The 27546-nt window shown below is 39.0% G+C and overlaps 4 protein-coding genes and 1 pseudogene across 5 annotated transcripts in view; 2 read left to right on the top strand and 3 right to left on the bottom strand.

Annotated features, from left to right (window-relative positions):
- Positions 1 to 5857: 5857 nt before the first annotated feature.
- LOC145499749 (uncharacterized) lies at positions 5858 to 6790 on the bottom strand. The gene has a single exon (XM_081479274.1). The coding sequence runs from the start codon at positions 6788 to 6790 to the stop codon at positions 5858 to 5860; it is 933 nt and encodes a 310-aa protein (XP_081335400.1).
- Positions 6791 to 6943: 153 nt separating this feature from the next.
- LOC145499748 (uncharacterized) lies at positions 6944 to 7969 on the top strand. The gene has a single exon (XM_081479273.1). The coding sequence runs from the start codon at positions 6956 to 6958 to the stop codon at positions 7967 to 7969; it is 1014 nt and encodes a 337-aa protein (XP_081335399.1). The 5' UTR covers positions 6944 to 6955.
- Positions 7970 to 10870: 2901 nt separating this feature from the next.
- LOC145501725 (kinesin-like protein KIF17) lies at positions 10871 to 12703 on the top strand (annotated as a pseudogene).
- Positions 12704 to 16479: 3776 nt separating this feature from the next.
- LOC145501723 (gamma-aminobutyric acid type B receptor subunit 2-like) lies at positions 16480 to 20787 on the bottom strand. Its single transcript, XM_081481130.1, has 9 exons — positions 20769 to 20787; positions 20486 to 20569; positions 20199 to 20349; positions 19774 to 19906; positions 19411 to 19521; positions 18520 to 18642; positions 17460 to 17816; positions 17025 to 17145; positions 16480 to 16785 (listed from the first exon to the last, which is right to left on the bottom strand). The coding sequence occupies exons 1-9, from the start codon at positions 20785 to 20787 to the stop codon at positions 16712 to 16714; spliced, it is 1173 nt and encodes a 390-aa protein (XP_081337256.1). The 3' UTR covers positions 16480 to 16711.
- Positions 20545 to 27546, bottom strand: part of LOC145500817 (gamma-aminobutyric acid type B receptor subunit 1-like) — a 39963-nt gene continuing 32961 nt past the window's right edge. For both annotated transcript variants that reach the window (XM_081480354.1, XM_081480353.1), the window contains 2 exons: positions 21544 to 21762; positions 20545 to 20995 (listed from right to left, as the gene is read on the bottom strand). In XM_081480354.1, the coding sequence (XP_081336480.1) occupies positions 20852 to 20995; positions 21544 to 21762 (363 nt within the window). In that variant the 3' untranslated portion in view covers positions 20545 to 20851. The remainder of the gene's footprint in view (positions 20996 to 21543; positions 21763 to 27546) is intronic.

Raw genomic sequence — 27546 nt, 5'->3', positions numbered from 1 at the left:
TCTTTTGGTGGATCATTTCCTCTACCGATTTTCTACGTTTAGCGAAAAAAATAAAGCAAATCGATCGATTAGAAGTCTGAATTTTTTGCAGAATGCACCATCGAATCCCGTTCTTTTCAGCTCTTCGTGTACCCGCGCGGTAGTTTTAAATGCCTCTTGAAGGGTTAAGTTTTGTGAAAACGTAACGTTGGCAACGTTAGGAACTATTTACGCAACAGACCCACTTCTACAAAATATGACTAAGATCGTTTGCCTCCGTCGAGTCAGCTTCGATATTTTTAATTATAAACCCTGCGGACCACATTGAATTACATGCGCAAATTTTTCAAAATCAGAGTAGTTTTCCACACGCTTTATCTCTGAAACGAAGTCGGTGGCGCCCAAGTTTTGCATTTCTGACACAAGTAACTCATAAAAATTTTTAAAAAAATCTGTCGAGTGGAAAATTTTCGAACGTACGTCCTTAACCCTTTATAGTGTCTACTAAAACAATTAGACCACTCACCATCGTTTTCTATGAGCGAAAGTCAACTCGGCTACGTCTCGTTTCACTTATTGAAAACTCGGGTTCGTAGTCTAATTGTTAATTAGCGCGCTGTGGCTGGACATCTTCACATTGTCGTGGCAATACTTTCTTGTTTCTCCGATGTTTTGAGGATTAAGAAATATCACTGGATAATTCAACCCCCCAAAAGGACATTGATCGTCATGCAACTCAGATTAAAAAACCTTAATATTTTGAAAATTAACTGTTAGCGCAGGTAAACAGCTGGGAGTTTTCCAACAACAAGTCAATCCGCGCGCAATTTTGGTCAGCGTGAAGTTAAATACTACTTAATTTATATAGCAACAATTGGAAATCGCTAATTTAAAAGAAAGTTACTTAGAATTCAACTGTCACCTCATAGAAATTCCGAGCGTATAATCTAACTGTTAATTAATTGTATGCTCGAAACTCATGCTCTGAACACCAGAACACCGCAAAAAAAAAACAAAACAAAACAAAAAAACAAAAAACAAAAACAGAAACAAAAAAAAAAAAAAAACAGAAAAAGAAATTAACGAACACTGCATCACCGCAAGAAAAGTTCACGATATACCGTCACCGCAACATATATTTTTAGCCCCATGATTTAAACGTTCCCTCTTATAAATAAATAATAAATGGAAAGCCTCCAATCACCTAGAGGCTGTTTCTAGAAGTGCCCTATAAAGAATAAAAGTCTAAAATATACATTAAATTTCTAAAATACAGAAGTAATAAAAGCTAAAAACTGAAGACTACAATTAAGGTGTAAAACTAGAACTAAGACTAAACATGATACTACTAAATAAGGACATAGTGCTTTTATATCTCAACAATTTTCCACAAAATAAGCACACGCTAAATTTTGGTCTAAAAAGGTCAAACAAGAAACCGCAGCACCGCAAATAATTTCATCTCACCGAACACCGTAGCGTGAAAAACACAAACATCGCACACCGAAGAGTTTGAGATCACCGCAACACCGCAAGTTGGGAATTTATTCACCTTGCATCATCGCATTAGAAAGGATCAACACCGCAAAGCCTAATGTCCCTCTCCGTCAGCGAACTTTAAAAATTGCAGTTATTTTGCTCAGATTATTTTCTGACTTTGAAAGTCTGTCTGAGTTAAGGAGTAAAAATTTAGGTGAGTGCCAAGTGACGCTGGGATAGCCCATAGTAAGCGTTGACGTCTAAGCCGGGACAAATACTCAGGGAAGAGGGAAGAGTTATCTGAGATATATGTGAAATAGTCTACTGTACCTTATAATCAATGTCAGAGGGCAAGTTGATACTGAGTTAGTCTTCGTTCGTTCTAGTTTGACTGAAGCTGTGTCAGTCGCTAATAGACTAAAGGAAGACTTAATTCACCAATTAGAATACTCAACATCTGCCACAAAGGAACCTGCACGATTTTGACAGGTTCTGGACGGGATTAACTGACAAATGACAAATGGCAAAAAATAAACTAAAGAAAGACTTTTAATTAAAATTCACCAATTATTAGAATACTCAACATCTGCCAAAAAGGAGCCTGCACGATTTTGAGGGGGGCCTGAAAACTGACAAATGGCAAAAATAACTAACAACCGACAAATACCCGAGAGTTAAACAAACAACTGGCATTTGTAGACAGATTAACTAACAGAAGACCAAAGGTTTTTGCCCTCGATATTCGTTTGAAATTCATTGAAATATTTTTTACTTTAAGTTTTCTATTAAGTCTGCTAATATTAATCATTTACAATTTGATCCTCCAACTATCTGTTTAATACATGATAATCGACAGGTCTGCTGCTATTTTAAATTCCCGGAATTTTCAGTTGAATGGTCCGCTTTTCAAAAGTTCGACAATTTCCGGATTTTCTGGAAATTTCCCTAGAAATTTCCGTACCCTTTGTCACCGTTTCGAAATTTTCGGAATTTTAAGACGAATGGAATTTTAATTCCGTTCGTCTAAAAAAGTGATGTTGGAGGGGTTTTAGGTCTTCAGTGAATTATTAGCAGCCACTTAACAGACAACTGACAAATGGCCGAAACTTCAACTGACAACTGACAAATAGACAAAATTTTAACTGTCAACTGACATTTGCACTCCCTCCCCCATCCAGACCCTCTTTTGACACTCGAAAGTAACCTGTCTTTACCTAGCTTGTTACGTTTTTTGTTTTTTGATGGGACTTTGAACATTGTCTTAAAAACGCAATGAAATATTGCCGTAATATTTCGATTTGTTAAAACTCAGGAATGATAAATAATAGGTACAGTCGTAGAGAAATGGATAATGAAAACAAAATGAAATGGAACATGAAGGTAATGAAAGCACTAAACACGTTCGTGCCTCTAAAAGTCCATGGATTACCCCTGCGGGGCTTAAGAATTTGTTGTATCGGAGAGATCGTCTTAAAATCAAGGCTTTGCGGACAGGCGATCCAAGTGATTGGATTAATTTTAAGAAGTTGCCTAATGAAGTGTACAATGCTATCAAGACTGTAAAAAAGTCCTACTGTTATAAAACCTTTGAAACTTACAATGGAAATTCCTGCGAGACATGGGAAACTATCAATGAGGTGACACTTCGCAAATCGGGTAAAGCTGCAATTAATGAGCTTGTTATGAGCTCAATGGAGGGAGAATAACTAATTCAACCGAGATCGCAAAGGTTTTTAATAAATTTTTCGCAGAAATCGGTCCCGAACTGTCCAGGGATATAGAAGAAGTGGGCACCTCCTTCGATGATTTTGTTGACCAAACCAGCAGTTGTTTTAGTTTCCAGCGTGTAACTGGTAACTCAATTGCACGTTTTGTCCCACCTAAATAACTTATGCAAGAGAAAGGCGACAGGTCTTGATTCTGTGTAAGCCAGACTGCTAAGGGAATATCCAGATTTAATCGCTGGGTCAGTCGCTCTGATATTCAATCAATCGATCGACACTGGCATTTTTCCCGACGAATGGAGGAGTGCAAGAATCACGCTTCTTTTTAAGACAGTTGGAAGTAGGAGTGATCCTTCTAATTATCGACCGATATCGATTATCCCGGTTGTGGCCAAGGTTTTCGAGCGGATTATTCATGATCAGTTGTATCATTTCTAAACGACAACGATCTTCTCAGTAGAGACCAATCTGGTTTCCGCTCGCTTCATTCTACAGTTACTGCTTTGATTAAGGTAAAGGTAGATAAAGGCTGCATACAGCCAAGTGGCGCATCAGGCCGGAGCTTATCCCGGTTTCTGTAGCATGAAGCGACTAGGAGTATTTCAACTCCCCCTGGATGGGATGCTAGTCCATCGCAGGGTTTCCTCCAGCATTAAGTTCGCCGGTACCCATTTATACACCTGGGTGGAGAGAGGCACTGTGAGAGTAAAGTGTCTCAGTGCCCAAGAACACAACACAATGTCCCCGGCCAGGGCTAGAACCCGGACCGCTCGATCCGGAGACGAGCGTACTAACCATGAGGCCACCGCTTTGATTAAAGCGACTGATAACTGGTCTTTAAACAGCGATCGTGGTTTCATTAATGCCGTTGTATTTTTAGATCTTAAGAGGGCCTTCGATACTGTGAACCATACTATTCTTCTTTCGAAATTACAAGCTTATGGTATTCAGAGTTCCACAAATCAATGGTTGTACTCTTATTTAAAGGACCGAACCCAAACGTGTTAAGTAAAGGGAAGAAATCGTCTAAGATGTTCCTTCGCTGTGGTGTTCCACAGGGAACGATTCTTGGACCCCTTCTATTTCTATTATATATAAATGATCTGCCTAATTGTCTCCAGCATTCCCGACCAAGGATTTACGCCGATGATACTGGTATTACTTTTGCTGGTACTGATGTTGATGAAATGAATAATTGTATTAATCTTGATTTGGAGAGAACTCGTGTGTGGCTTGCAGCCAACAAACTAACTTTAAATATGACAAAGACAGAATTCCTACTGATTGCTTCTAAGCAAAGGTTATTAAATTCTACAGCGAATGCCACTGCCACAATTAACCAGTTTCCGATAAAGCAGGTCTGGACTGTAAAATCCTTAGGTGTACACATTGATGAAAATCTTACTTGGGAGTGTCATGTCAACGAGCTTTCTAAAAAGATTGCTTCTGGTATTAGGGCCATTAAACGTATTAGGTATTCGGTCCGATATAAGACTCTACTTTCCATCTACAATTCATTAGTCCAATCGCATCTCAATTACTGCAGCTCGGTGTGGGGATCCTGTTCTAAGAGTCTTTCTCAAAAGCTACAAAAATTATAAAATCGTGCTGCACGTGTCATAACTTTTTGAAATTACGATCGTAGTACTGATGAATTGTTGCGAATGGTAAACTGGGTTAAACTAGACCGTCAACGCCTTGTTGATAAATCAATAATGATGTATAAGATTGTAAATAATATGGTTCCGGACTATCTTAGTACGCACTTTGTCTTCGTTTCGATACCTTAACCTATAACTTAAGAGATAGTGACTGTTCGCCTGCCATTCCACAGCCCCGCACTAATTATTGTAATAGAAGTCTGTCCTACAGCGGAGCTGTATTGTGGAATTTACGCTTGGATATTCGTCAGTCACCGTCTCTTGATGAATTTGAATCTAAGTTGAAGAATTATGATTTTGATGGTCGTCTTATATAAGTTTTATTTTGCTTTTATACACGGCCTCCCAGGCAGGTTTTTTATCATTTCTCTTATCGTAGTTATTAGTGATTTATTAGTTAGGTAGTTAGACTAATTTAATTCAATATTGTTAAGTCCTGAAGGAAATACAGTGTCTAAATAAAGATTTTACCTTTACCTTACCTTTACCTTAAGCAACAGAGGACCGTTTCCTTGTTTATACAGTCTCGTCTGAACACGAGGGGGTGGGGGCTTAGGGTTGGAATAATGTAGAGCCGAGGAAAACCGAGAAGCATAACTGTCTCGAATTCTCACAACTCCTCGAGTGTTTAGTTGGGGCTATGTAAGCACGGAAAAAGTCCGCTGTTGCCTTTTTTTTCCCGTTTAATTATTTATAATGTTTAAACGAGAATGCATTTTCCCCAAAGTATATACCTCTAAAAACAGATGCTTATCAGTAAGGGTTTTTTTGAAAACATTTGACAATAAAAATAAACGGTAAAAGTTTACGACGTTTCGACCGCTCTTCGGTCATTATCAAGCAAGATGTAAGAAGTAAAATTTGCATAGATATATATAGCTACAAAGAGGTTAGAATGTGTGAAAATTATTAATGAAGTAAAAATATGTAAAAAGTATGTAAAAGAATTTACAAAGTAGTGCTTAGAACAATAAAAAACATGTAAAACTAATTAATAATAATAATAAAAAAAGATTATTTAAAAACTTTTGCACGAATAGAGTCAGATTGTACATTGAGACTTCTCAGTTCACGAATAAAAAACATTTCAAAAATAAGACAGTCAAACTTGGTTGTACATTTCTTTAAAATCGAAAAGTTATTAGTAAGATCTTTAGGGGCCAAAGAATGTTCCTCGCGAAAATGTTTTCCAATCGATGACGATGGGTTTTTGTGCTCATCGACGCGTTGGTGCAAGTGCGGGCGCGTAAAACCAACATAACCTGCATCGCACAGGTCACATTTAAAATGGTACACAAGGGACTGTTGGTTAACGACTGGCGGCTTGACTTCACGTGATTTCAGGTCTCGCTCAATCTTGTGGCTGATGAAAACAGGTTGGATGGTGGTGTTTGTTTTCGTGCTAAGATCTTTCAGTTGCGTGCGAAGAAAATCAGCTGAAGCTTGGTCTTTGAATGGTAGGACAATCCGAACGGGCTCTGAACTGTTGTTGTCAGTCGGTGAAGGAACGGGTTGCTCAGAAACTTTGATGGCAATAAAACGTGTTATGGTTGAATTAATTAAGTCATCTGGGTATTCAAGACGGGAGAACAACAACTTGAGACGATCGCATTCTTCGGAGAAGTAGGTCCAGTTAGAAGAAAGTCGAAACGCACGATCCAGCATAGTTTTTAGTAGGCCGCGTTTATAACGATCGTCAACATGACTCTTGTAGTGTAACAAGAAACCAGAGTTTGTGGGCTTCACATAAACCTTTGTCTCAACGTGGTTGGATTTGTCGAGCAATTGCGTTCCAAGGAAAGGAAGCATGCGGTCATTTTCTATCTCCATTGTGAACTTAATAGAGGAGTGGCAATCGTTCAGAGTCTCCAGAAAGTTGTTGGCTGATGCTTGGTTAGGCATGATGGTCAGTGTGTCGTCGACATACCTTCTGTAGTAGCTGGGCATCTTTCCTTCTCGATCCAGGGTTTCCTCAGTGCTAATGACTGGTTTAATCAAACGCACCACCTTAATCTCAGCAAACAGGACCTAATCCATCTCCTAGAAGGGGCAACAAAAGATCAACTTTTCCTATTTAACGGTCAACTTTATGAACAGACCGACGGTGTCGCCATGGGCTCCCCGCTTGGACCCCTGCTCGCCAATGTCTTTATGTGTAGCACTGAGGAAACCCTGGATCGTGAAGGAAAGATGCCCAGCTACTACAGAAGGTATGTCGACGACACACTGACCATCATGCCTAACCAAGCATCAGCCAACAACTTTCTGGAGACTCTGAACGATTGCCACTCCTCTATTAAGTTCACAATGGAGATAGAAAATGACCGCATGCTTCCTTTCCTTGGAACGCAATTGCTCGACAAATCCAACCACGTTGAGACAAAGGTTTATGTGAAGCCCACAAACTCTGGTTTCTTGTTACACTACAAGAGTCATGTTGACGATCGTTATAAACGCGGCCTACTAAAAACTATGCTGGATCGTGCGTTTCGACTTTCTTCTAACTGGACCTACTTCTCCGAAGAATGCGATCGTCTCAAGTTGTTGTTCTCCCGTCTTGAATACCCAGATGACTTAATTAATTCAACCATAACACGTTTTATTGCCATCAAAGTTTCTGAGCAACCCGTTCCTTCACCGACTGACAACAACAGTTCAGAGCCCGTTCGGATTGTCCTACCATTCAAAGACCAAGCTTCAGCTGATTTTCTTCGCACGCAACTGAAAGATCTTAGCACGAAAACAAACACCACCATCCAACCTGTTTTCATCAGCCACAAGATTGAGCGAGACCTGAAATCACGTGAAGTCAAGCCGCCAGTCGTTAACCAACAGTCCCTCGTGTACCATTTTAAATGTGACCTGTGCGATGCAGGCTATGTTGGTTTTACGCGCCCGCACTTGCACCAACGCGTCGATGAGCACAAAAACCCATCGTCATCAATTGGAAAACATTTTCGCGAGGAACATTCTTTGGCCCCTAAAGATCTTACTAATAACTTTTCGATTTTAAAGAAATGTACAACCAAGTTTGACTGTCTTATTTTTGAAATGTTTTTTATTCATGAACTGAGACCAAGTCTCAATGTAAAATCTGACTCTATTCGTGCAAAAGTTTTTAAATAATCTTTTTTTATTATTATTATTAATTAGTTTTACATGTTTTTTATTGTTCTAAGCACTACTTTGTAAATTCTTTTACATACTTTTTACATATTTTTACTTCATTAATAATTTTCAGACATTCTTACCTCTTTGTAGCTATATACATCTGTGCAAATTTTACTTCTTACATCTTGCTTGATAATGACCGAAGAGCGGTCGAAACGTCGCAAACTTTTACCGTTTATTTTTATTGTCAAATGTTTTAAAAACAGATGATATGAGAAAGATAGAACATACGAAGTTGCTGCTGAATATCTTTTTAGTGTAAGTTTGAATTTCCATTCACTATAGGTTACTTTTGTCGAAGTGTCTTCAGAAAAAATTGTCACCAGACCTAGATCAGCAAATATGATATACAATAACACGATTAACTTAGCAAACTTATGCAAATAATTTGAAATGCCGAAAAGAATTTCCTTTTCCATCTGAAAATAGTGTTCAAAACGTTGACAACGTTTTTCTTGGTGCAATTAAATGCTAACCATATTTCTGTTTAATTAGACCGTTATGTCAACTGACTACCTCTCAAATACTCCGTGTTTGTACTCTTGTCAAACTAAATCATTTGAAAACAAATTTATACTGCAAGAGGCAAGAGTTTGAAATTAAAACGCCGTAGCGCGAAAGGACCGGACGTTATAAACTTTTCAGCTGTCCAATTAATCGCACAAACACCGCGAAAGCAAAATAAGTAGGGAGCCGCTCTCTCCAATTTCTTTTTTCGGGGTGGGCGGCTGTAACACAAGCTTTAAAAAATTGAGACACCCGTTTTATCGATTTTTACTTTTTGACATAGCGAAGGAAGTAAAACCCTAATTTCCGAGGCCTCTACATTGAAAACCTCGTTGCAGTCCCTCCTTTTCATAAAGACCTGCTCATCATTTCTTGACAACAAGAAAAAGGAGCTCGATAATTTATTCCTGTTCCTAAATTAAACCGGTGTTTGATCAAATATTAACAAAATTGTAGCATGCTTCTTTACTCAAAAATAATACAAAACGTTGCGAAATTATCTTCTTTCTTCAACTCAAAGTATCGTACTTATGCAGACCGTTAACTACGCCAACGTCGGTTCGCTGTTTCAGCTTACTTATTTCAGCAAAGTACAAGTTTGGCTTTTTTATCTTCAAAGTTAGGGTCCGCTGAAACCAGCTGTTCATGAACTTTGAGACAAAAAACGCAGCAGTCGGAAATTGCTTTTTTCCTAACAACTCCTTTTGAGCTGTTTTCCAAACAGTAATTTAGTTTTCCCAAAACTATCATACAACCTCCACACTAAAAGATTGTGAAAAACCAATTCTATTATCCTCATTATGGTCGTGGCTTGTAGTTATCCATTAAAGTTTTCTGTCGTGTGGATCTCTAAATTTCGGCAAATAAAATGTTTTGTAAGAACGGCGAAAGTTTTCCTCACCTCAGAAATGCCTTCGACTAAACTTCTACACCAAAGGAAAAAGGAAAATTTCATTTCGGGTTTTGCATTGTCTAATATACCACCAAAGGAGAAATTCAATTCTTTCTTCTCTACATGCCTCAATTTATTCTTCTAGTTACAACTGCAAAACATCCATTAAAGCCAAAAATGCATATTTAAAAAGAAAATACTCCATATGGTATGTTGCTTTTCGGCCGCCTCCTTTAAGGAGATTTTAAAGCAAGTTTACATTAGACATTTTTAGATAAAGTCAGTCCTGGAATTTTGCGCCCATAAAACTTAGCGGCAAGACCTGCGATAGTAAAGCGGTTGATTACTACAATTTATACCAGGCCTACTCTGGGACCTAAAGTCGCCTTAAGTCGCCTAAAGTCACCTAAAGTCGCCTTAAGTCGCCTTTAAAAGTCGCCTTAAGTCGCCTTTAAAAGTCGTCTTAAGTCGCCTAAAGTCGCGTTAAGTCGCCTAAAATCGCCTTAAGTCGCCTAAAATCGTCTTAAATCGCCCAAAGTGGCTTAAAGTTACGGCGACTTTAGGTCGCAGAGTAGGCCCTATACCATCGTTTAATCCCAATATTTGACTAACCTTAGCTGATCTAGAAGATGTCTTTTGTCAACGAAGCGTGTAGCAGCAGCTAGGTTTATGTTTACGTCAAGCTTTACAGTTTTTGTTAGCATAAATGCGGATAAACCAGCTGAAAACATGTGATAAAAGTGGAAAGGGGATTTTGATATTAGATTCCCAAACTCATTAATTATTCATGCAGCTCTTACCTAACCACAGCATCTTATCCTGGTCAGGTGGGTGGGTTTAGAAACCCAATGAAAAACGAGTTGAAAACCACGATATTCGATATTGTTAAAAAAAGGAAAGAGCCATGTGCATTAGCTGTTCATTGCTTAGAAAAGAATACATTACCCGTTCATAGAAAGTGTTCGAATCTATCCTTCCTTTGTTGTTACGTACAAATGCCTTAAAGTTCATCGAAGCGATGTCTGCAGCCAGTTCTAAAAAGTTTTGTCCTCGCCCAATATGTGTGACAACGAAGTCAAGCAGATCTTTAGAGCGTGTAGTTCTATAAAATGCCTTAACAGGAAACTCGTCCTTGAGTACTTGTGAAACGTTTTCAAGGATATCCGTTGAGGCAGAGTAGAATTCATGGCCAGAGGATGTATGGTCTGCCAGATTGTAAGGACATCTGTAGATAAACTGAACCAGAATTATATTTCCATTGAGGTCATACATCAGTCTTGGGTGACGCGGACTTAGTCAGTTGTGTGGTCCAAGAGTGAAATACCAAAGGACACTTATGACTGGGACAAAGTAATTCTATCTGATAGTGTTGTAATGGACGCCACAAAAATATTTTTGGCATCAAAACATTGCCTGGATTTAAGGGCGAATTGTAAATCTCGAGCAAAGATCAGAGCATGTTGCAAACTGTCCAAGACAAGGCTATCAAGGGTGTTCAAAAGGTCAAAAACTCTATACCAGGGTTGGAAGATGTACACTTCCTAAGTCAAAGTCTTCTCAATGATGCGTCGATAAAAAGGCTGCGGGAACTTCAGGAAAAGTTTGTTGGCGGTGAGAAGAAAAATGATCAGAAATTGATAAAGAAAAGAAAGGCGAGGAAGACCTATGCTTTGTCGGAAAGAGAAAAACTGGCGAAGACGGCGAAGAAGATGGACGATGATGGTATAATGGTCAAAGTTTAGGACAATTTGCAAGATGAGATCAGAGTGAAGGATTATGTTATTAACCAGATGGAAGAAAAATTGAAATCCGCACAATCCGAGATAGACGATCTGCAGACTGAATTTGAACGCGATCGCGAAGATTACTTAGAAACGATTCGAAAGCAGGAGCAAATTATCAAGCTTCAACAACAGATGTTGGACAAGATCCAGCCATGTATACGAAGCGACTGTAATTATTACAACATCGATAAGGTTCGATCGGAGAGCACGTGGGATGAAGAAGCCGGCAAGTGGAACATCCCTGAGCTAGTCATTACAAATACAACGCTTCCTACCCCTGGGATTATGCCGGGTGGAAGCACCCCACCCCGGGGCCTGAAATCGCCTGTTAACAGACCCTAGGTCAATAACCAGGGACAAGTTGTCAATGGACCCTTAGGGGGGTATCCTGAGGAGCCAAGCGAGGATCGTTTTCTTCAGCATTTGTCGCGGAGCTCTCATGAAGATTACGCGTCAAGTCATTTTAAACCTAAAAGAGCTGACCGGTTATTAGCTGAGAACGCCAAATTTGAACGATGCGACAAGCGAGAGTCATCTCCCTCGGGTTAAACGCGTCCACAGCTCGGATTTCCGGTTACCGGGGGATCGAGCGGAACGTTGAACAACAATGTTCCCCCGGGGAACGGAGGTGGTATTGGCGGGATGCCCGCTATGGGAAGACCGGTTAGATTGGGATCACTACACATGCCGGGGGAAAGGGAAAAGAAGAAAAAGAAGCACAAGAATTTAGGCGAAAGAAAGAGAGACGTCTGGTCATAAAACAATGCTGAGTAATGGTTAGGAGGTTTGAAAATAATCGCGCGCGTCGTGGGTGATAATTACTTTTAGTATTACCCAACTGGTGGACTAATGCAAATCCTGCATTTTGATTGGCTACGCTACTAGAGGACTATTAGTAATAGTCCTCGAGTAGCGAAATTGGCGCAATCGAGCGTGACGCTTTCTTTCGTTTTATTCCCAAATAAATGTTTCTTCAACTTGCATTTACTAACTTTATTATTGCCTTTTCTGTCCGACTAGTTGGGTGATACTAAAACAATTAGACCCTTCGCCCTCAAGGGCCACGGGTCAATAGCCCATTCGGCTTCGCCTCATGGGCTATTGACCCGTAGCCCTCAAGGGCTACGGGTCTAATTGTTAAATAGTAACGTTTAGGTAGATCTTTGTTGTCTTGTGTTTTGTTGAATTTGATTCTTAGCCTCGCCGTTTCGTAGACGCATAAAGAACAAATGGAAGGAAGCGCTATAAAGCTCGGCGTGATGCATACATGAAGTCAGTCATAAACATTGTAATGCCCCTTCTTGAATTGGTTTTGTCACATTCGATCGAATCAGAGCCGACAGATTTTACCAAGAAATAGATCTTGATCCGCGTCCGTCCTCAAATGTCAAGTAAGCTATTATGTTAGAGTTAAGATTCGACAAGGAATCAAAAACTTGTGCGCAAAATCTAATTTATATACATGTAGCTAGTTATGAGTGTATTTCAGTGTACCGTTCCTAGTGAATTAATATAATTCCGAGTGCGTGCACTTACAGTGTAAATTATCTATGGTATGCCGGCAGTCCTGCTATCACAGATGCAGATAAACACGTAACATGGTTGACGGGATTGTACATTCAAAGAAGTTGTAAATTATGTATAATAATTTCACCTGTGTTGAATGGTCATGACTTTGGGGTTTTTTTAGATTTCAGTCAATTTTGAAAAAAAAAAGAAAAACGTAATGCCTCTATTGTAGATGAAGCAGCGCGTTTAAAAGTTGAACCCAAGAATAATAAGAAGTCTGTGACACAATGTTTTGCGCTTCTGGCTCTTAATCGTAATCTAAAAACTATTTTGCTTCATTCATGTCCTTTAGGTCCCTTGTCTCCATACTTGTACAGTTCATTGTTTTAGAGCTTTTGAAAAAAAATTCAATGTTTTTTTGACTCGACGCAGTGAATTTCTCAAATGCTACAACTGCCGTTTTCCGATCAGATTAACTTAGATAGTTGTGAAGTGAAAGCTTGTGAGTTTGGGGGCGAATTCATTTGACCTTTTTAGTACAGTTGCGGCTATGCCATCAAGCCGCATTTGTACTTTGAATTTATCAGGCAACCTCTGCTGTATCATCAGCAACCCTTTGACTACATTTATTTTGTTCTCATATGTACTCTAAATCCCATAAGTTCAATAGGGCACAATTCTTAGGCCGTGCTTTCGTCTAGAGTAATATATGTAATATTCTGATGGTTTACACAAATAAAGAGTGTGTGTGCATTCGTTATAATTCCAAATTTTCGCTGCAAAGCAAAGCGATCCCCCTAAATACCATGCAAGTAGTTGATGAACCAGAAAAAAAAATCTCGCAAATAAACTTGGGATATATGTCCTGGTATTTTCTTTTAGCCGGAGAAAACATCCTGCTGAGCTCTCACTTTATTTTCCAGCTCTTATAAATTGCCGAATGTATCACCATTACCACACTTTACCAAAAATATCTACATCCCCCCTCCCGCTCCATGCACCCCGCTCCTTAAATTGTAATGGCCTGTTAATTGAGCGATAATGCATGTTTCAGGCGCTTGCCAGGGTTACTGCGTTTGGAGGATAGGGATCTCCACTCACTCGGTGGAGGCTTTCCAGTTGTCAAAACACAACTCAGTTGAACTTTCAGACTTATTTAATATCGTTCTTTTACTTTACAGCCCTTAGACATCTCCTGCATGTTAGTTCTGGGCCAGAGTGGTTTTCACTTGAGTGCCGACAGTAATCCGTTATGGCTTTGGTCTAACTTTACAATGTTAATACTGATTGGTTTAGAAAAAACTGAGGCTATTTTCTAGTCAGAATTAAGACGAAAACTAAAGGTGACTTCTACTATAACAGGTTTACTTTGTGTTCAGTTTTTTCTGTGTATGGACACTTATTTGAAAACCTCTCTAATGCCCCTTCCACTCTTTTTATCTGCTTCCCTTCTTTCACACCTCCTATCTTATAATTAAGTTTCTTTCTTCTAAACAATCACAGCGTTACAAGCGGTATTCATATATGTATGCTTCAACCTCGCGACAGTCTTACAACCATTTACTTACATTAATTTCAACTTAATAAAAGTAAACTGGCCTACTAGAGAAGATATTTTGATGAAAATATTATTTCATCGAAGCGGTTTTCGTTAATCAAAACCAAAGTAATCACTCTGGCCAATCACAAAATACGCAGACAATCCAGTGAACCAATCAAAGCCCAAAGTAATTACATGTAGCTGACGCAAAGCGCGGGAAAACGCGTGTGAACGAGTCACGATTGGTTTTGATTTCATCTGATTGGATGAAAAAGTGGCGCGAGTTTTTACAGCCAATTGCACAGCGTAGCTGACGCAAAACCAATTACTTTTTGACGCTCAAACGAAAACCGCTCTAAAGAAACTCACTTTTACTTAATTAACATTTAGGTATGGGACGTTATGATGTCATGTAAAAGTAAGTTACAGTTAAATTAACTTAAAACATCAACGGATAAAACAAAGAATTTTCTCATAAGAATTGACCTATCGGGCCAGAGATGAACCACACCTAATCCTTTATTCAAAATTTAATTATCAAGAACGGCAAGACTATTCTCTAAATTAAATCTAGCCGCCTGTGAGACTACTGATCTCGAAGTCTTCATCAGTCAAATTTACCAAGAATCACCAATTTAACTTGCGTATAAGGTTCAACTAAAATTGTAGATACAGACAGTAAAGGAAACATCCCGATCAGTATAAAACATCATGATCATTTGGCGCGAAAATATTCACGGATGATATTCGTCTGTGGACATTATCTGTTTCGAGAAGCAAACAGTTTTCTATAGACTGTTCACAGCCTCGCTGTCAACGATCGAATAAAAATACGAGAAAACAGAGGGCTGTGAACAGTCTAACAGTTTTCCGAGAGCGAAGCTCAGTCATGGAAAACTGTGAGCTCTGGGGAACAGATAATGTTCAGGAACAAATATCCGAGCATATATTTAAAGTCAAATAGAAGCTGTTGTGATTATTATCCATCAAATATTTTTAGCAACATGTGGGATCTTTTCAAAACTGGAGAATATCACTCGATCGGATATTTCCGATTTTTGGCTGGGCCATATTCAGTCACTTGACGCGTTTAGACCAATCGTGTGTGATTACGTTTGCCTTCCAATGGAATATATAATTCTCATCAACAACTGATATCACATTATTTATCTTCATTACTCGTTCTCACACATCGAAATAAAGGGTGCTTACCATTTCGCCAAAAAAGCCTGAAATTTTTGGTCGACAGTCTAATGGAACGGTAATTTTACAGAAAATCCATTCGAAAATTATAGACTACCTCTAGAGGTAGTTCTCTTTCTCCGTCCGGAACGGAACGGCGGAAATTTCCTCACCATTTGCCAAATTTACCAGTTTTCAGTCTCTCATCACCCTAAAACAATTTCGGGATATTGAATTACAAATGGAAAGCGTCACTTGCTGATTTTGGAAAAACCCTTGCCACTATTCAACGGTCATCGACATAGGCCCCAATGGTTGCTTCTCCATACAATTCAATACTAATGTAGTCGATACTGATGTATGCCGCCGACGCGTACTGGAAAGAAACGACTAGGTATTTACCATACTAGAATTTGGCGATACTTGTAAATACCTATCCGATCATATCAGGTCAGTGACTTGATATCGTCTGGGGGAGTTATTCCAAATTGGGGTAGGTAAGATTTAATTATAAAATGGCGAAGCCAAAGGAACCTGATGTGCTAGCAAAGCGTGCCATAGAAGTTCGATTACGAATTTAACTGACCAAATACGGCCAGACGCCCGTTGATATTAGGTCAACTGAATGACTGGATATCGCAGGAAACCAGGACAGTAGTCATGGCTTCTGATTGGCTAATTGCTAACTTGGGTAACTAAAGTAATTCATGAATTACTACAAGTTAGAGGGAAAGAAGGCATTCTAACCTCTAAAATTGCCTCAAAATCTCAAAAAAACATAAATGGGAAATGGGTACCGACAAGTTTTCATGGTTATATTTGGCAGACATACTGCGGGTTTACCTCGGCCAATGTGGTACTAGCATCCTGATGGAGTAACAATATGGCTCTAGTCGCTTCAAGCTATGGTCATTCCAATTTAAATGTGCACCGCTCCCTGGAAATCCCTCACGACGAAATGTGATGTAATGTATTATTGCATGTCCGCGGGGGTATTACTTAATTTAGAAGCTGATGTGGGGTTTCCTCTTAGAACTTTGGCGTTCTCGAGGGGTTTCCAATGCAATGGCCTGGTTTTCCATGAGGAAATGGGATTTTCACTATTCTCTCTACGAAAGGGGTTTCCAGGAATTCCTAAAAGGGAGGGTAAGAATGCCAAGTTGGGTTGGCAGATGTAAAATAGAATGGCCGGTTAAGCTTACAGTCAGATCTTTTTTATATGATAAGACGTTACGTTCATTACCCCTACGCTATCGCTATTTTTTATTTTATTGTTCAAAGGCCTACTCTCCGTGAATATGCTGTAACTCAGTGGTAGAACAATGCACTGTTGCCTGGAAAGTCATAGGCTCGGCTCCTAGCGAAGAAACAAAAATATTTCGATTCGATTAGAAATTTCGGAAGCCTCTCAGGTATCTTTAACTCCACCAACCTTCATTTATACCACCATCAATTTCCACTCATCCTCGCCCATTGCTAAAAGTAATCGATATTTTGGGACAAGATTTGTATCATGAGGGTTTGCGTTGAGCCTACGCTCAGAAGAGAGTAAATTAAGGAAAAATCTCATTGCTGGTGAGAGTTTTGTTTTTTTACCTGCGCTTTCTGGGATATCCCAATCAGTTTGTGTTGCTTTACAGGATGAAGTCTGCCCCTCTATTAGGTCGAGGTTAACACAGGCATTCACTGCCTCGTCCCTCTTGTTAAACTGGTAAATCTAAAAGTAAAAAAAAAAAAAAAAAAAAGAAAAGAAACAGAACATCGAATGAAGTTTTATATTTTGTTAACTAAGTAATCTTTCATCTTTTAATCGTACACTTTTCACAGACAATCACAAAAATATAAGCAGCGATTCTTCTGTTGCACCAAAAGATGGAACATTTAATTTACCCGAGGTGTTGTTCTTATTTTGTGGCTAACTTTCAGATTTAATCCTTGCTAGTCCAGTTTTGGATCTCTCTCTCTGTCACGCAAAAATATGCTTCAGCGTTGCGTGAAAGAGAGAGGGCCAGAACTGAACTAAATTCTTACCTTTGGCACAAACACGAGTAAGAGAGTAACGCTGGTGCACACGATCAGACACAGTGACGAAATGGCATATAGAGCTTCATAATGTACCGAGCCATCCATAGCAAAAGCCACAATAGCACCAATGATAGACAGCACGGCCACATTATAAACCGACATCCCGATGTACCTGGAGTCATTTAGAGCAGGAATGCTAACATTACGTGTCTCCCAGGCCAAGAAAAGACCAAATAACAGAAGGATGCCTTTGTAGGCGAATAAAACGCCCAGGAAATACGTTTTGTATTGACACGTGCACTGGTATAACACAGGGATGATAATAATGTCCTCGCTCTTTCGGATCTGCAGATAGATAATCCAAGATTATAGCTATTTTGCATAGAGCGGCTTTAAAGATATTTTGAGTGTCGTAACAAGCGCTATCTAAAACTATCGGAAACGTTTTTAATGCGTTCTCTTCCTTTATGACATTGACTTAAATAAACAATAATCTCCCTTTAGCGCGGAAATATGCTCGGATATTTGTCCGCGGACAGTATCTGTTCCGAGAGGCAAACAGTTTTCCGAGAGCGTAGATAGCACTCGAGGAAAACTGTGAGCTTTCAGGAAGAGATAATGTCCAAGGACAAATATCCGAGCATATTTCTGTGCCAAATGGGGGCTATTGTATGTATTATCCTTCAAATATTTTTTTTCGCAACACGCGCGGTTTAGAAATTTGTTGAATTTTTCTCGGATATTCCACAGTTTTAGCTATTCAGTCATGTGACGTGTTTAAACCAATCGTGCGCAAGCGAAAATATTTGAAAACTTAAGATATTCTAGCCCTCATAGAAACTAGAATGGCTCCGCTCGTATTTGTTTAAGACTAATATATATTACGTTTAAGACGCACAATATGTGTAACATTTAGTGCGCCGTGGTAAATACGAGAAGCATAAAACGCGTGTGTCGAGAAAAGAGAAGTTGTTTTGATGGAGTCTCTTTAATTTGGAACATTCAATGATTCAAAAGGCGATCTTGCAGATATTAAAGTAAGTAAAGAGGATTGTAAATGTCTCACCATATGCTTAAATGTCAGTATATCGGCTTGGAGCGGATCAGTGGCAATCCAGTATGACAAGAACACCACATCAACAGCTAGCAAACCTGCCACAATACCAAGCAGGTGAAGATCCTTGATGGCCTGAGATAAACATAAAAGGCAAGATGTCATGGACATTTCCACACCTTCCACTGCCGAAATTTTGATACCGTATGCTCTTGAATGAAAGGTTGGCTTCGAATATACACCATCCCTCTTTAACACCTGGTCGAGGTTAGATGAAAACAGTAATCTCCGGCGTTCACGGTTCCAGATACGAAGCATTTACTTGAGATCAAACATACATTTTAAATCGGAATTTTTCAAACAGATCTTTACTGTTTATGAGACAGGACTTATTGACAGGAGCGACATGTGCTCCTGTCTAGAGGTTTAAGATGCTACCGCGGTGTGCTCAGGTCGCTCATTCAAACTATATAGAGAGTTGTTATATAGTACGCTACATGATCCTGCTTCAGCTTAATCCAACTGTAAACAGACATGTTCAGTTTGTCTGCGAACAAGCTATTTGTAACGTCAAATAACTTTAATTGAACTCCTCGAAGACATCTTGATAGCAGCCAAGATCGGATGCAACTGACACACGTATAAATTACGGACGACTTAAATATATATGTACAATCGGGTACACACCACGCAGGGTATTCGCACGCACCGAATGTTAATTAACAACGCTAATAAACTCGACACACTATTTATAAGGCTGATTTCGGTGAGAAATCAAGCAAGAACATGCGTATGCATATGTTTTGGTGTCCTCACCCGCTTAAGTTGTTGCCACGTGTGTTAATGAAATTAAACTATATAGCCTTTACCAAGTGAGTGTGTCCCTATAGTTCACAATCTCACCAGTTTTGTGTTGGTCGTGGCAGCTGTGAATATCTTGTGCACTCGCCAGGTTTTGCTGAACATGGCACCAAATGATAAGGAAAATCCAATAGAAAGCACTGCAGCTCGAGCCTGTTGACGAAATTATGTGTTAACGTTATGTAAGATAGCTTAGGAGTTCTCCGTCCCGCATTGCATATGTGTGCAAAATCAGGCCTTTCTTCGCCTTACACGCAAGTTTCGCTGAGCAAAACGCAGTGGCGGGTACGTGTTAAGACACAAATTGTTGAGTTTTCTATGATTGGCCAGGTGCTTTTTGGCTTTAGTTCGCCGATAGTCATTTGGAAGCTTCTTTAAAACAAACGACAAAAAGTTAAATCTTACATTGCAATTGCTTCCGTATTCATCTGAAGAAAGCATCCTCGCATCTAAACCAAGCAAAACGACTGAGGTGTAACAAAGCACACATCCCAGAATAATAATATTATTCAGATTTGATGATGACATCTTAATGATTCTGCAAAGAGGAAAAAAAAAAACAGATTTTTTCGTGGACGAAGACTGAAATTGTTCTGCTATTAGCTGGTTTCCGATCTATCGGACAGACAATAGTTAAACAATGAATTGAGAATTTACTTTGTCTCTTCTGGCAGAAAATATCGATAGTGATTTTGTCATGTATTTTCTGCGAAATGTTCCATCAGCAGGCGTTTTATGTCACTGTTTTTCAATATTTGGAAATCTCTTCTGAACAAATTAGTTTCTGTTGTTGTACATATATCAGAATGTCTCCGCGGTAAATGTCTTACCTACTCTTTCTTTTGCTGATGTTAAAATGCAGGAAACCCAAAGAACAGATGATTCCGACAGCTGCCATAAGCCACATGATTATTATAAGAGGTAACGGGATCATCATAAATTCCAGATTTTCGACTGTGTGATCCGTTGGCGGTTTATTGTCTGGAAAATAATGGCAAATGAGAATTTTTGGCGGAATACAAAACACTTTCGTTTTTAGTACGTTACGGCTGAAAGTTTTAGTTATAGTTTTCACTGCAATTTGTTCACCATCCATAAGAATAGCAGTTTTTACTACCTTGCCATATTCTTTGTCGCTGAGATTCAAACAGGCGGAGTACGTTAGAGAAGGTGAGATGTTGACCAATTGTGGTCTCATTTCCTGAAACGTAAAGACCAATGAAAAATGAATTCTTACTGTAGGGCTGTTTATTAGTTTTTTTTGTGTGACCAAAACTATGCAAAGTACGAACGTAACGAGCGTTAAATTCTGCATATATGTATAAGCAAAATTAAAGATTAATGGCTTGCGTTTTTGGAAGTTGAAAGTGTTTTGCGCAACCGTCTAGCTGGCTTCTAACCTTGATAAAGCCTATTCATTGTTCTAAGTCGGGCCCAGCTAGATTAACAAGTGATACCTGAGGGCCACCCTACTTCCCAATTCCTAATCACGATGTGAACCATTAATAAAGTTTGCTTGCCTGTCTGTTTGTTGTTTGGTAAGAAAGTTATCGAGCCTACCTCTTCTATTTTGTTTGATGATGGTTGTTCCTATGCGTTCTCTATTTTTGTTAAACCGAACAGGGCCCTGTTAAGACAAAGATATAAAGACACGATATCTGCCTTTCACTAATTAATTTATTTGTTTACCAGAAAATTGGTTTTTACCCGGTTTACTCGTCTCTCAGTCTAAATCTTTTCATCGCCGAGTTTTTTTCCAGGGCATATTGTATTTTTTTTAGAAGATAATTACGACCCTATTTGTGTGTTTTCAGATAAAATATGAGTTAGGACTTAAACATTAATTGCAAAAGCGAGGACCCGTTAGGGGGTCTGATCCCAGACTGCTACCCGCTGTTATTCGAATGACAAAAATCAACGATTTTCTATTCAATATCCCATTTTATCTGATCCAAATATCCCGTATCCCATTAATTTTCCCCCATAATATCCTGGATCCCGTTAAATTTTTTACCTATAAATATTCCGTATCCCCCTTGTTGTTGGTGGCGCGCGAAGCTTGCTGCGTGTATTGGAGAGAACTTCTGTTCAAAATATTAAGAGCTGATATTGACGTATCGACCCAGGAAAAGGTGAAACTTTGCTTTATCTCTTTTTTTTCTCTTGAATGCCTACCGTGATTCCTTCAAAGTTTGTGTTCCTTATCCACTTTTTGATCAGGAAAACCTCCTCGTGTGTCCGATTGTTAAGTCTCTCATACGTCAATCCATCGGCCATGGTAGCATTCAGTGCCAGTGCAATCACCCATGCCACATCAAAGGCGTATGAAGAGTCCTTTCTGAGTTTTGGGTTGCTAATTGATTTGACCATCTCACTCCAGAAGCTTTCTGCAGTCTGGAAAATCAGCGAAAACGAAAACTGGTTGGTTAGGTCCAACAGTCGTACAGTAAACACAATGAAAATGTGACAATGTCCATTCGGCCTGCTGGTGTACGAAACTGCTCGACAAGGGGTCTGCGTCTTTGGGGAGATTTTGTTCTTTCCGCGTTCATGATAGCAAGTGGTTTGGTAGCAGGTTAATTTGCCCGACATTTAATAGCAATATTTAAGAGGGTAAAAACAAAAAGTTAATTAGGGTGGCCCTCGTTAACTACTCTTTACAAATGGATTAAAAAATTAATGAAAGGCTAAAATATTTAGAATACACCAATTTACATGAATAAAAGGGTAAAAAATTTAAAAGAATGGTTAAAATATTTAAAATATACAAATTTACAAAAACAACCAAAATAACAAAGAAACTAAGAATGTTCAAACTAAATTTTTCTCGGCTATAGCTCCTGAAATCTACGGCCGCCGGCAATGACTTCCAAGCATAGGATAACATTCTTTACCGACATGTACAGGAGCATAAATGGACACTCAGAAAATTACCTCTTTTTGACTTAAAATGGAAAGAAGAAACTTTAAACAATGTTTAGAGGCACCAAATAAGAAATTTACTGGGTAGGGAGACATAAAAACCTTGCTGGATAATTTTTCTTTCCTTCGATGGCCTCAAAGACATAATGAAAAATGCGCTTTCAACCGTGTTTTGATTACAGACTGACGATTTAAGATAGCTTTTAGGATTTCAGAAAACAAACTGATAATGTAAGTATTACTTCGAAGTTGGATTAGATTTTATAAAGGACTGGCAAAGCTACGTCCGATCATGACTGTAAAGCCATCGGTTAGTGCGCTCGACTCCGGATCGAGCGTTTCGGGTTCGAGTCCTGGCCGGGGACATTGCGTTGTGTTCCTGGGCAAGACATTTTACTCTCACAGTGCCTCCCTCAACCCAGGTGTACAAATGAGTACCGGTGAATTTAATGCTGGGGGAACCCTGCGATGGACTAGCATCCCATCCAAACGTTACTTCATTAACGTTTTAGGGTGAATAATTAACAATTACTTCCTAGATCCCTGCGGTGGAGGTGGCTAGTGGTAGATATTATATCAATCACTAGCCACAGACTTTATTAAGTCAGAAGACTGCAAGACTTCCCAAGTAAATTACCACGCAAAATGCGCAGCCGTGCAAGAAAAATTTCATGATTCATCAGGTGATCAACAGGAAAAATCAAACGTGTTTCGTGTGATTAGAGAAATTAAAAAAACATTAAGCACAATGGAAAAAGTGGTTAATTCGTCGATCTATCAAGAGAATTAGTGCAGTTTAGTATTAAGAGAGCCTGCCTGTAAAAATCAGACAAATTCATAATTTCGCTGCAAGGGTCGAAAATTCGATTTGGCTGATATTTTTACGGTAGAGAGCCTAGGGCATGACAAAAGCTACTGGGTAGTTTTTTTGGCAAAATATCCTTTTTTTTCAAAGAAAAATGCAAATTACCAAATTCCGTTAAAATCGTCATTTGAAGCACCATTTTATTAAATAAGTTAGAGAACGTCGCATGCAAAACCACATTAATCTTTCGTCTTTAAAACACTCAAATAGTTTTGTGCAATGCTTAAATGCGTACTTAGTTGATTTAGGGGAATGTTGCGGTGTCTTTTTGGGTGCAAAATAATTCAATTTCGAAGACATGTATTTCATTCACTTTAAAGTAAGTAGTAATGCACGCTTATATGGGCCGTAACCAATCAGGAGCCGAGAAAGACAATAGGCTATTGTTTAGAGAACAATGTATTCTATTATTCTCCAAATCCAAGATGGCCGCGACAAATTTCAGCCAGTCAGGAGCCTAATTGAAAATTCAAGATGGCGGCGCTCACGAGATGAAAAGCCGGCCATGATGGGAAACAGCCCAATAGCCTCGACGGAGGACTGTTATCGGTCTCACGGATTTCCATAGTGACACAATCGTTAAAAAATCGATAAACAATACTTCCAGTGTCCTGCTCACACACAAGATACGTCCACCCAGTCTGCCACCATCTTGAAGACTGACAGACTTGGGTTCGAAGTCTGACTATAGGGAGGCTGTCCCAAAGCATCATGGGGCAACCACCTCATCGGTATCCAACCAGAGGAAAGAAATCAGAATGGATTAATGTACTTACAGTTGGGCTTCCCCAGTCTCCCTCTTTTAAGGCAAATCAAGAATAAATCAATAAACAGATACTTACAGTGTCTTGCCCAAAAACAACATAAGTCCACCCAGTCTGCCACCATCTTGAAGACTGAGTGACGTGGGCTCGATGTCTGACTATAGGGAGGCTGTCCCAAAGCATCATGGGGCAATGACCTCATCGGTATCCAACCAGAGGAAAGAAATCAGAATGAATTAAAGTACTTAGAGTTGGGCTTCCCCAGTCTCCCTCTCTTAAGGAGGGCGTTAAACCAAACATCACACAATGTCAAATGTAACGAAATTTAATATCAAAACGTTTGTGTTAACGTTACAAGATATGACGTCATTAACCTCGTTGCAGTGTTGATCGAGTAAAAACGACTGGTTCCTATCGTCTTCACTTAATTTCAGAATTAAGAATTTCACAATTTTTAGAATTCAAGCTGAATTTATGTTAGACTGAATCTTACTCTTTGGAAAAACATCAATCAAAAGAACTTCCAAATAAAAATTGTCAAGTTCCATTATCATATCCTCAGTTTGTTCAATAGCACGTTGATAGTCTCCCGTCAACTCCACCACCGTGTCTTCTCGTCTGCATTGTTCGTTCCTGCGAGCTAAATCGAGCCATTGTCTCTTCCTCGCATCCATTTCCTTGCTAAGTTCTGTAATTATTTTATGCATTCTCTCTTCTTTCAACATTCTCTCTATCTTCCTTTTGATTCCATTCTCATTATTTCTTCTTCTTCTCTCCACAATTGTAATTACCATTGCGGAATCCACCATTGGCGGTGGTGTACCATCAACTAAAGAGTTGTTGGGAAGAGAGGGATCTCTCATTTTCCAAAAGCGCTTGTGAAATTAAAGCATCGAGCTCTTTGTCACTCTTTATCGTCAATTTCAATTGTCATACTTGGAGTAAAAATACTGAAGTATTTATAACCTTCGGCGCTCAGCGCTTAATCAAATTACCATGTGCTTTGTTGTCCCTATGCTTATTCAGAACACCACGCGCTTTGATACATTAATGAATGGGCTGTACCTACCATCTCTTGAAGTGTTTCGGTGAGACTGGGAAGGATTCGTATTGTTTTTATTCTTGTTTTTAGTTGATTCGTAGGAGTTTAAGAGGCAAGGAATCGATTTTTTACTTATTGAATTGTTTTAGGCCTGTAAATGTTATCTGAACATTTTACGCAGCGCTTAATCAAATCGCCGTGTGCTTTGTTGTCCCTATTGTTATTCAGAATAACGCACGCTTTGATGTATTAATGAATGGGCTGTACCTACCATCCCTTAAAGTGTTTTGGTGAGACTGGGAAGGATTCGTATCTTTTTGCTTGAAGTAAAGGTCTAACCTCATTTACAGACACTACAGACTAATCGCTTCAAATAAAACAGCCGCTCGAATTAAAAGCAGTTTTCGACGCAAACAAAGTCACTTACATCAAACATAGTCCTTTCCTCCAAAAGCGTTGTACATCTCTTGATCACTCAACTCCACATCCCTCATCTTCTGAACGAAACATGCTCTTATCGTGCCGTTATGTTCAGGGACTCTTCACGTGTAAAGACAATAGAATCTTTACTTCAAATGAATTAAGGCAGTTAAAGCATTATTTTTATCTTTGGTGATTTGTTTGATCGTTAAGATCGTGAAAGAAACGGAAAACATATGGGGGAATATGGAGTTGAGTGATCAAGAGATGTACAACGCTTGTGGAGGAAAGGACTATGTTTGATGTAAGTGATTTTGTCAGCCAGCAGTAAAGTTGTTTTCTGTTTAAACTACGTCCCATGTACATCTCCAATTGTAAACGTATTTGATGGTCGAACACCGTGAATCTGTGATCATCTTTCGGCGCATTTGATCGCCACTACATCTAAGTCAAAAACGGCCGAGTCATTCGTAGATAGTTGCTTACTTTGCACTACACTAAAATACAAATACGTTTGATACAGCTGCGGAGGGTGTAATTTGCAGGTTGCAAGTTGCAGGTCGCAGGTCGCAGGTTGAAGGTCGAATAAAGATAATAATAATGAGTGTAAATAAATAAATAAACAAATAAATAAATAAATAAATAAATAAATACCGGATGTTAAAATTTAAAATTCCCAGAAGTGTTTTATTGGCAAGACTGTCTTGTAGTAGTTAATGATCAACTCTCCACTGGTGTTCATATTGGTGCTGTGACGTTCATCAGCAAAGTAATCTTAATTTACACGAGTATCCGGGTAATTTAATTAACTTTATGCTAATTATTTTTGAGATCATTAGGGCTACAACAGCAACAATTATTATCGTGAACTTGAATTTTCAGTCGCCGAACATTGCAAGGTTAAGCTTGTAAGAAGTCTAAGTTCTAAGGTAATCAAAGTAGTGCAGAATTTGTTTTAAAAGTAATTAGAATGTCTAGAATGTAATAAACCTTGATACTAAAGTTCACGTTTATGGTTAAGTCTTATCTTATTTTCGCGGTTCAGTGTATATGCAAGCCTTTATGCGGACCAATCAAATTTATTGTGTATTGTCCATGAACCAATCAAATGGGACAAGATAACTCTGCTTGCTTAACCATAAGCTCAGCACTATTTCGGAACTATCTGTGGAACTATCTTTGGGTGAAGGACATTCATAGCCTGTATGTACATTCATAAGTGCATAAGTGTTTAAGTGTTTATACTCCCTCAAGTTTGCTGTGATTCCTGCAATTATTATTATTATTATTGTTATTATTATTATTATTATTATCATTATTATTATCATTATTATTGTTATTATTATTATTATTGGACCTGCAACCTGCAAATTACACCCTCCGATACAGCTGTTAATCGATTGCTGCTTGAATCCTTGAATCCTTTCAGCGGTTTCCTTATTTGTTCGCCACGTAATGCTGTCATCCCATTTTGGGGGGTAGGGGTAGGACAAGTTTCTATCCTAAGGCTTTGAGCCATGGGGAGCGAGCACACAATCTTGTTGAGTAGAAAGAGATTAAATAAAGGAATGAAAAGAATGAATAGTGCAACTTTTTTGGTTCACATATAATACAGTGGAACCCCTGTAAAGCGGCCACCCTCGGGGAAAGAGGAGGTGCCCGCTTAATAAAAGTTGGCCGCTAAATAAAGATTAGTGTACCTTGAATATTTTTCACCATCGGGTTAATTTCTTAGTGAACATGGAGTCACGTCAAGACAATCATGATATCAAGAAACATGTGTTTGAATTATCACTCGTCACCTTCAATTTTGGACTCTTATCTGCAATCGCCTTTTCCAAACTAAAGTTTTGAAATTTTGGGTGGCCGCGGCCGTTTAATAGGGGTAAAGACAATAAAAAAAAAAACCCACATCGGGACCACCAGAAGGTGATCGCGGCCGCTTAATAGAGATGGCCGGTAAAAATAGAATTTCACTGTGTCCACGAAACCAAACCAACACAAAACGAAGTCGTAAGATGTTTTTACAACTTGGCTGAGTTTGTTTTCGAATACTTTTACCACAGTCAGAGAATTTTAGCCTCTTTTGTAAAGTTTTTTTTTTCTGAAGTCGCTTTTCGCAACATGATCGTACCCTAGTCCCTAGCCTGCAGAACAGGCGTATT

Source organism: Orbicella franksi, chromosome 10 (assembly GCF_964199315.1).
Source record: "Orbicella franksi chromosome 10, jaOrbFran1.1, whole genome shotgun sequence".
Classification (NCBI taxonomy): Eukaryota; Metazoa; Cnidaria; class Anthozoa; order Scleractinia; family Merulinidae; genus Orbicella; species Orbicella franksi.
Note: the sequence above shows the minus strand (reverse complement) of the source record. Positions and strands in the feature narration are given on the sequence as shown.